General features: G+C 39.8%; 1 protein-coding gene across 1 annotated transcript in view; it reads left to right on the top strand.

Annotated features, from left to right (window-relative positions):
* The first annotated feature begins 7,485 nt into the window (after positions 1 to 7,485).
* pitx2 (paired-like homeodomain 2) overlaps positions 7,486 to 10,723 on the top strand; it is a 5,772-nt gene continuing 2,534 nt past the window's right edge. Inside the window, exons 1-2 of the mRNA XM_008326569.3 lie at positions 7,486 to 9,427; positions 9,726 to 9,947. Coding sequence (XP_008324791.1) covers positions 9,241 to 9,427; positions 9,726 to 9,947 — 409 coding nt within the window. The 5' untranslated portion in view covers positions 7,486 to 9,240. The remainder of the gene's footprint in view (positions 9,428 to 9,725; positions 9,948 to 10,723) is intronic.

Here is a 10,723-nt window from a genome sequence, read left to right as displayed (position 1 = left end):
CAAATCTGTTTTTCCAGTCTGTTATACACAGAAATATGATGTGGGTTTAGTTAAACAATCATAATGACTAATGTCTAAATAACGTGAGAATGATCAGAAAATATATGTTGAAACTGTATTTTCTCTAAAGGTAGTTGATTAGTTCTGCAAAAATATTGTCATTTTGTTGAGGGATATTAACATTACACCTAATCTGAACGGAAGTCGAAAAGAATATGTGTGGAAAAAATGTGCGTGCGCCTTTTATACCCAACATACGATCCAATATTAAAACGCAAACATTAGGAGGTGGTGCAGGAGCAGCGGTGATAAATAATTTAATAGTCCCCCAAATGTGTTTGTTTATTTACTCTCATGTTGGTTTGCATTTGACCCCACACTCCGGTGAAAAAATGATGAAATAAAAGACTGGGAGAAGGCCTTAAAGACTGTCTAGGCCAAATGGATTGGTCTAATTATATTACATCAAATGTGTGTTAGAAAGAACCTCTTAATTTGTATTTTTAGTAAAATAACCCTTTGGTGAACTAATTTTGGAGGCGTGGAGAGGGGTTTTTTTTTTTTTTTTTTTTTTGCTTCTGTGTCCCCTTTCGCCCGGAAACCCCCGTGCGTGTTTGCGCGCATTAATTAGGATTTAATGGGAGTATGACTGAAAATGTAAAAGAAGGATTAGGAGCACAGGGAGCGCACGAAGGCGGGTCTGTACGTCCGGTCTGCCCCGTCTCACTTTAAAATGAGAATGTGCTGAAAAGGGAAAAAGAAAAAAAAAAAAAAAAAGGGAAATCAGTCTATCTGAAGAAAACAAATCTGTAAAGATTTGCATCAGCGCCAGCTGTTCGTCCAAATCCACGACATCATTATGTGTTCGTCAGGCCGTGGAGGATTCATATGTCTGAATTTAAATTATTTTCCCTCATTTACGTCTTTCTGCAAATGGATTTATTTGTCTTACAGACGATTAAATACAGAAGTCATCATTCATTCATTTACATATTTTTTCCAGCTGCTTTTATTTTAGTATTCGCGGATAATCACGCGTGGTTTGGCCCAGGGTGTTTTACGCACAGAACGCTATCTTAGCGCATTTGACTGAGCTGGAATTGAACCTCTGAACCACGTGGACGACAAACACAGCTAGGGTGATTTAATGTTGATTGGACTGAATTAATTGAAAACCCTCTCCGCTTTCTTCTGTCTTTCTAACCAACCACGTCACTGGACTGGCCGGTCAAGGCACGTGACTGCATACTCTGATTTCTTCCTTTTGAATGTTTTTTTTTTCCTTCTCTTTGCCATCACCATGTGCTGAGTCATTGTGGGAGTTTTTGGGCCTTCATTTGTTTATATGGTAAAATTGATATTTGAGAAGGCATTGAAAATAAAAGCTTTATTTTGAAAAACAAAAAGTACATGAACTTTACAAGATCAAAATGATCGTCCGCATATCTTTGGAAATGTCTTCTTCAGAGTTCCTTTCACCTCCACAAGATTCCGAGCAGTCATTATTCCCACCCTCCACTCCATATGTGGACAGTGTTCTTTGGGTTCCGTTCCTCTCCCTTCGAATACAGGCGACATCTGTGGGACCTCAGATGAAATAAAACTGTGCTGCTAACCATAGCACACCTATGTGTTTTTGTCACGTTAAATTCGTTGGTAAGTCACTCTATAAAAGTATAATCGGTCGGCTGTTGTTTTATTTATGTCCGGCCTGTCATCGATGTTGCGCCTGTAGGATGATGATTCAATAATTCATGTATACGTTTCACGTGGCTGCAGCTCAAATGGCGCAGTCAGGGCTCCCATGAAGGCATCAGGGCGGGCTCTGAGCAGCAGCATCACCGGGTCTTCATGCCCCGCGTCTCCTTTTTAAAGACTCTGCTCTGAAAATGTTCCTCTGCTTTGATTGTTGTTGAAAGTTGAGAGGCTCCAACTTTGTCCTCTGCCGCAGACACAGTCACCGGTGGCATTTACAAACACACCCACTTTTAGACGCACACACACACAGAGAGAGAGACACACACACACACTAGGTCCCTGATTGCGGGAGGGAAAATGCGCCACTCTTGGAGCGTCTTTTCAGTTCCAGGGGTAAAAAGTTGAGGAAGACAAGAAGAGGAGCGCACCAGGAGGAGACACGGACGGAAGCACCTCCTTTGCTTCACTTCTTTCTCCTCACACCGTAAACAGATGCTTATTATTCATGCGCATACATAAAACTGTCCTAACGGTTCTTTGGTGCTGCGTCTCCGCCTGCGTCTCTGTCTGACTCTCCGTTTGGATAACGCGAGCCTGGAGGAGACCGCTTCCACAGCGGCGCACACTCGGACACGGACACGGACACGGACACGGACTTGGACTGGACTGGACTGGACTGGACTGGACGCTGGAATTTTAACCCCTGAACTGTAGCAGAACAAACACGGCTGCTCTAGCTGATCTGCACCGGTGTCCCACAGCTGGTAAGTGCCGTAAGAGGAGCGCACCAGTCCAACAAGTAAAAAGTGAAAGATGTGAGTTAATTTAAGTGCAGGAATTTGTTCCACTTGGGGTTTTTCTTCCCCTCTTGGTTTTGGTTCAGATGTGCATTTCAAAGCTGCAGCCGAACATGAAGTGATGTGAGAGCGGGGTCTCGCCTCACAGGTCAGCGGGTGATAATGGTGTATCGTTAGAGGTGATGGAGTGTGGGCAAGCGGAAAAACAAATAACGGTGGTGGGTCTGAGGGTGACAGCTGCTCTCCATGCTGCTTATGATGTTAAAGATATATCTCAGCTTTTTGGAGGGACTTACCGCAGAAAACTGAGCAGCAAAACGCAGATTTTATCGAATAAAAAAGTAGGTTGTACAAACACTAGTGCGTTTACCTTTCGTTGTATATTTTTTCTAACTAACAGAGTTAGAAAATCAAAGGAAGAAATACGCGTTCCGTGTCTCGTCTGTGGTGCGTTCAGGCTCTTGCGCCTTTAAAATTATTGCAAAGTCTATACTTTGATTTAGTTTTTTAATTATTTTTTTTAACCCTTATCGTCTCATACGCTAAGTGCGCAGATTTCAGAAGATGTGAAGCCACAGTCGGGGTCTGAACGCGGGCCAACTTTCTGTCTGGGCTCGGCCTGGTGCCATGTGAATCACAGACACGCATCTAAATTGTGAAAGTGTCGGTGCTGCGGAAAATACACAGAGATGCAAAAAAGAAAAACAAAAAATGCAACGCGCGAGAACGCAGATTCGAATAGAAACACTGAGACTCTATTTTTATTTTAATGACAACACAGAAAATGAAAATAGTAATATAAATATATCAAGTATTTATCGGTAATACTGTGATGTTTTTATACATTAAAACAATTAGATGAACTACTGCGATTGTTTCATTATTTTATTAGTTCGTTAATAAATTGCTAGAAAAAAATTGCACAGGTTGAAAAAACAAAATATCAACTAAAGCACAGACTTTTATTTTATAAATCTTTAACACGATTTTACCTTTACAGAATTAAGCATAATTTATTAACTTATTATTTCCCTGATTAAATAATAAATATGAAACTTAAATTAATTATACTTATATTTTAAATAATTGAACTAAACTAAATTAACCTTACATGTTGAGCAGGTTTAACGCGAAAGTATCGGAGACATTCGGTCCAACAAAAACATTATTTATAACATTATATTTTTAAATATCAATATTTTAAAGATCATATGAATACAGCATTAAATAATGTAGTTGTGGGTTTTAATCTGTTTGCCAAAAAAATCAATACATAAAAGTAAAAAAAATATATTAAGCTTAAATCAATACGATATAAATTGAATTAGTCAATCTTCAATTATGCAACTAATTAGAGTGTCTGCTTCATTTACCGCTAAAATGTTTAAGCGAATTAAGTATGAAAGCTAGTACATTTTTATTCATGATTTTTAGTCATTTAAGAGAATTAAAATTATTTTATTTTTTTTTAAAGTCAAACTTAGAATATGGAAATAAAATGCCGTTGTGTTGTGAGACTCGGCTCTTCGCGGCAGAAGTATCGGACGCGGCCCTCCTGTCATTAGATCTCACTGATTTGATAACATAGAGTCGCGTGCAATAACCTCACACCTTACAGCCCTGACCCGCACTATTTCATTTTGCAGCAGTGATGTACAGACAGGCTGGGTGGAGGAGAGAGGAGGAGGGGGGGGGGGGGAGGGGAGGGGGGGAAGGGAGGAAAGGAAGGAAGGAAGGAAGGAAGGAAGGAAGCAAGGAAGGGTGGAAGGAAGGAACGGAGTCGGCACACCGTGTAAAACTTAACCTCCAATATCAGCATCTCTATTCTTTAAATTAAAGAGCGAGGCCAGATGATGATGATGGTGGTGTTGATGAAGATGGTGATGTAGAGCAGGTGAAGAGAAGAAGTGAGGAAAATGGTTAACAGCATGACTGCATGCAAATCTTCCTCCTCCCCCGGACTGGAATTATCATAAGCAAACAGTGTGAGCCTGGACTAATAAAACCCCCATCTGTGTAACTTCATATGGAGGCGGTGTGAGGGGCTGCGATAATGAATTTTCTAATATCCCAGCGACAGACATCTCAATCAGACTGTAATCCTGTGATTTTACCGTCGAATCACTGCAGCCTCCCTGCACCAACACCTCTGCTGCAGCATCACTACGTCTGAGTCTTTTTACCCTCGACCAAAAACGTCTTTTCAGTTATTTACCACATTTTACGTTTGCGTTTTTTACCTTTCGTGGAGGTTAAATGCAACTCGAAAGACAGAAATAAATAAACAGGAGGGTCCATTAAAAACCACAATCCACATCACATTGTATTTGATGTATTTCATTACGCTTAATTTATTATGTTACATTTTTTGCAGACGTGTTTTTGTTTGTTTGTTTATTGGTAGTATTTCCGCCTTTTTACTACCTCACTGAAGTACTTTCTAAAAACTAAATATCTTTTGTCCTTTGTTTTTGTTTTTTACAGAAGCAGTTTCCTTTAAATTGTCGCAATGGACTCTCACTGCCGCAAACTGGCCACAACCTGCGCACAAATAGGTGAGTTTCCAAAACAATGGGTTATTTAATGATTGTCAAAATGTCCTCATGTAGGTTAACGCGAGAATAATAATAATAACCTTAACCGTTTTTATTACTATGATGATATTAAAAAGCTTATTTCTACATTAAAAAATGTTATTATTAAAGGGTAAATTACAAAAAATATAAACTAAGATCTACTCAACAATATAATTAATACATACATTATATGAATTATGTTCACATTTTTTCACTTCATTTTCTGAAGTAAGGGTATAAATTGTGTCTTGAATTGTCTAATTTATTAGAATTATTGTTTATAAAATACATTAAAAATCCTGTAAATTGTATTGATCAAATTGCCATTATATTCAACTACTACTACTGAGAAAATTAGGTTTGTCAAATATACAGTATGTCTATGAACTATTCTATATAGTACGAATTGTAAAACACATTTTATAATTACAAAATTATATATAAAAGTATACAATTTCGAACGTCTTAATAAAACAAATACCGAGTACATATAAACAAATACAACATAAAATACATTATTTAATTGTAATATATTTTGCAGCAGATTAAATAATTACTTATATTTCTGTAATATTCTACAACTTTGTCATCATTTGTCGAACCTTTGGTGAATATTTGCAACGAATCTGTGTTTTGTAAACAAAATTATTTTAACGTCAGACGGACATTTCAGTTAAGGCAGGTGAGTAAGTGATCTTCTTCGCATGAGCTTCAGGTTGTCTTTAGGCTTTGAGAGACCTCTGGTGGCGTCATCCGGAACTGCAAAATCGTGCTACACATTTGAGTTTTCGTTTATGTATAAAAAAAAACAAAAACAATACAAGTTAGTTTACGACTCCGAAACTAGAATGTAGTTTGAAATTAAATACAACGATTTTTTTTGTCGTATTTTTGATTCTGCATCGGTAACGGAGTCTATTAACAATTTAAATCCATGTTTTCTAAAACAACGCCCCACGTAAAAGTTCACTAAAAAATGATAAATAAATAAAATTATAATCCCGCGGGATCAAATCTAGGATTTAATAATTATTGTCCCACACAAAGGAGGAGGAGGAGGAAATGACATGGAATCTTGTTAGTGTCCTAAATGAATCTCCAATAACTCCCAATTTTCTCTCATTAAGTCTGCGAAGGTGCGATAGAACGAGGGCTGGCCACGGCATAGCTGCACATTGTAAATGTTCATTGATTATGAATAATAAGTAAATTAAAATATAATAAACTAAATGATGAATGGGGGTCAGAGTGCCGCAGTAATGTATGCAACTCTTGTTGGATTGACTCCAGGGAAAACTAAATGTATAATGAAAGCCCAGCCGTGAGCAGGAATATACTAATGGAGGAATGTGATGTGTCTCCTTAATCCTATGTAAAAAGCCTGCTCTGTATTGACTGAATTGTTAATTAATGGCCCTCCATGACAGAGGCAGTAATCCGCACAAGAGAGATAAAGCATTCACAAGGTAGAAATGAAGAGGAAAACCATAATCCACTTCAACTTTAGTATTACAGTGAGGGGGGGGGGACACGTTCAAACATGGGCGAGAAATAAAAACAAGGTTTCTCAAATGATGGGGAGTGGTTTGCAACTGGGTCACAGGATTAAACATAGCCGGTAATACACGGTTTTTTTTTTTTTGTTAACTTAATTCCCGTTTTGACTGAAAAAACACTCCCAAATCTAATCAACTTTGCACTTGAAAAATTATAAATGTCCGGACATTTTATTAATCACATTCACCAACCTTTACATGACACTGTTGTGTAACACTGGACTGGTATAAAGAATAATCACTGTTTAATTTTGAGCGTGTTGCGACTACGGTGTTTCAACATTATTTATCGGATGATAATTTGTTTCTAAAACAAAGTAGAATTTATTTTTAGTAATGTAAACTACATTTCTTTTTAAAATCTTAAATAAGAAGATCCTCGGTTTATTTTAATCGTTTAGCCTTTAAATTATTAGATTACAGATTGGGGTTGTGGCTGTAAGTAACAAGTATGTCAGCACGGTTTACTTGTTTAGTATTTCGTCATCATTGTAAAACGCAAATGTTGACATTTTCCAAAAAAACAAAAAAGAAATACAATAATGATCAGTGTACTATCGAGTAAAAACTTTTGACAGTCGATTAATCAGACGATTACTTCTCTAATTATTTAAATAGCTTTCAGTTTATACACGTCGGAATTTGCGGAAATTGCATTAAAATGACATGGTACTCAAGCATGTGTTATAATATAATACATTATAATTACTTTTATTAATTACTGTATAATGTACAGCCTGAAAAGTGAGATACAAAACGGTTAGTCGACTTTTTTTCTAAATGAAAAACATAAACAAATATCTCAGTGCATTATAGTGTTTGCAAAAAAAACAGCTCGTGATTCTTTTTTTTAAATATAATTAATAAATGTTGTATTCGGCTATATTTAGTACCACATACAGTTGGATACTGTGGAAAGTGGATTTGGTGATGATTCACTGTCGTGTACTGCTGTCCAGAACTCGTGACTCTCAGCTCTGACAACACGGACTCAAACTCCAACATCGAACTGTGTGAACGGAGTTCGGTCAAACTGAATAACAATCCTCCATCCTCGATTTCCACACTTTGGGATAAAACGGAAACCCCTTAATTACACGTGTTTTCTCTGGTCCAAGTGTCCAAATCATTAGGAACCCTTGATTTGCATAGTGTCCCATCAGCTCAGACTCATTCAGAAGTCCTCTCTCAGAAAGTCTCTGGCAAATCGGAGTCTTACCGGATTAAACGGAGGCTGAAACAAGGAGTGAGTGAGGGCGGGTCCAAACAGTGAGGGAGAACACACGGATCCAGTCGGATGACGTCATCACCGTCTGTGTGGTTCAAACACCGTGACACTACAGGCTTGATTCACTGCAGATTCTGAAAGTTGACTGTGTTGAGGTCAAGAGGATGGCCTCGTGTGACAGCTCCTATGACTGACAAATGATTTATCAGTGTATCTGTAAGTGCGGACGCTGGGTCACGTGTTGGGCACATTATTCATGCCTGTAAGTGCCCTTGGCTCAATATGAGGATTAGACCCGTACTATGGACTGTACTGGAGTCATTTGGCTAAATTCGGTGCGGCCTGCTGGTGTCTGACTGTACACTAATTGCACGACATTCATATCAGTCAGCATGTGCGCTGATATGAGCCGCAGCAGCTGCACATGTGTGCTCTTTTCAACATAGTGTACATGTCTGGTAGTTAGCCTCAGTTGACAAGTGCGCACAGTTCGGACACTGCGGTTCCCGCTCCTTGAATTTCCTGCCTTTAATCCCGTCCCTGCGTGGAGCCTGGCGCTGTGCGGTGCGTTGTTGTGTTTGGTATTCAGTCCGCATCTTGTATTTATTTATTTCGATATGAAACTCTCAGTGGCTCGTTTTACCCACACGGAGGCGCTGAGTAAACTGTGGTGGTTATAAGAGGAGCTGTGTCATATCGCCCGGGCCGCCGGACCTCGTCTGTCTCATAAAACGAGGCCAAACTGTTATTATCTTTTGTATTTAGACTGGGGCTCCTGCTGCTGCTCCTCCTGCTACTGCTCCTGCTCCTGCTGCTGCTGCGCCGCTGCGCATCAGTGCGCCGCGGTGCGTCCCCTCTCTCTTTACATGCTTTTATTTGGAAGAGGAAAAATAAGCGCCCAGACGTGTCTGGTTTCTGCTCGTTCTCCGGTTGGTTGAGCAAACTGTCATATCCACATGGATATATGCCTGTCAGGGGAGGGAGAGGGGCTGGAAATGAGGGCGGGCGCAAGATGGTGACGTGTGAGTGTGGATAGAGGCGCAGTTGGATGAGCAGTGCGCATGCAGGCAACAGCTGAAATGCAGAGAGAGCGCTGTGGTGTGTGTCTGCCTCTGGATCTAATATCACCTACCTGTCCTTGTCACTCTGATAGTCAGCCCAGTTAGCTGCCGCTTCAACACCGATGCTCGCGGCACCAACTCATGGCCTGTTTTGACGGCTTTCTATTAGACAGAGGCTTTTTACGCAAGAGGAACTGCGCTGCTGTGCGTCTTTTGGAGACATTCCGCACTGGAACTTTCCACTTTACCTTCCTGTACTGAAGGGAAACTGGGCTGATCTGCGATAACAAGCCAGCGGTGCGGTCTTGCCTTTTACTTTTACCCATGAACTCTATGAGGGATCCATTAAACTCAGACCATCACCACCTGCCAGGGAATAAACTCCACGCCTCCACGCATTACACGGCTCTGGCGATGGCCTCCAGTTTACAGCCGCTGCAGCGGTCTTCGGATTCTAAACACCGGTTAGACGTTCACACCGTGTCCGACACGTCCAGTCCGGAGTCTGTCGGTAAGAACCGGGCTGGGGTGCAGATGTTCTCAGTGGAACTTTGGTGCCAAAGATGTTATCTTGGCACAAAGCAAACGACGGCTCACATTTGTCAGTGTAGAAGATCATAGCTGTCATTTAGTGATGGCAAAGACAAAGGATTAGTCTTATGTAAATGTAGAGCTTTGGGGATATTTACTCATTTGTCCGGTGTCAACATTTAGACAAAACACATGCAGAAAAAAATTAATTTAAATATTTGAATATTAATTCGGTTTTAGACTCACACTATTTTCTCTCTTTTTGCTTCTTTTTACAGAAAAAGAAAAGATCCAAAACAAAAATGATGACTCCTCGGATGACCCCTCCAAAAAGAAGCGGCAGCGGCGGCAGAGAACTCACTTCACCAGCCAGCAGCTGCAGGAACTGGAAGCTACTTTCCAGAGAAATCGTTACCCGGATATGAGCACAAGGGAGGAGATAGCTGTGTGGACCAACCTGACGGAGGCCCGGGTCAGGGTGAGTGAAGCCTCACGGGAGTGTAAACACAAACCACCCGCGCCCTGTCCCGTTAAAGTATAAATATCCTGAGCTTTGGTCATTTTACGCACGGTTGACAAACTTTACCGTCGACTGAAATTACAAAGAAAAAAATATATATATTGAAAATATATCTAAATCGAGTGTTGTTTAAATAGATTGATAATAAATCCCTTATGTAGCTGTCGTGTAATTATTATTCGTAGTAATTAGCTTCAATTTAAGTAAATATCCAAAAACGTTTTTTGGCACATTTATTTACTTGTTTTGTTTTTTTTTTTTATTATTATTATTCGACTTTGTCTGTTGTTAATTCCATCTCGTCCGTGTTATTGGACAGTTAGTGAGTAAACAACACATTATTAGCGCCGTGGAGTCGGTGACAGATCCCAGTCATGTGCGCCTGTTCGTGTGAAAGAGGTGCAAAGCTTGTTATTTTGCGATTGTCACCCTGGCGTGCGTGTTTGTGGGAGCCCGCGGAGGAATACACATCCACGCCACATTAGCGTGGATGGACAGTGACAGCTCGGTGTGGATTTTGCTCAAATAGGAACGCAACCAAAGGAGGACTTTTCTGACACGTGCATAGCGTTGTTAACATTAATTTCAAAGCCGTAAAGCATTATGGCTGCTGTTAAAGAGTCCAGACAAAATATATGAAAGAAATTGAATACTAGCTTTAATTAAATTAAAGTTTTAATCATTTTCAATATATATATATATTTTGCCTCAGGAGTGGCTTATGATACGACGAGTCATCTTGGAGCAAAAGCAGAC

This window comes from Cynoglossus semilaevis, chromosome 15 (genome assembly GCF_000523025.1).
Source record: "Cynoglossus semilaevis isolate Cse_v1.0 chromosome 15, Cse_v1.0, whole genome shotgun sequence".
Taxonomy (NCBI): domain Eukaryota; kingdom Metazoa; phylum Chordata; class Actinopteri; order Pleuronectiformes; family Cynoglossidae; genus Cynoglossus; species Cynoglossus semilaevis.
This window is presented reverse-complemented; position numbering and strand designations above follow the sequence as displayed.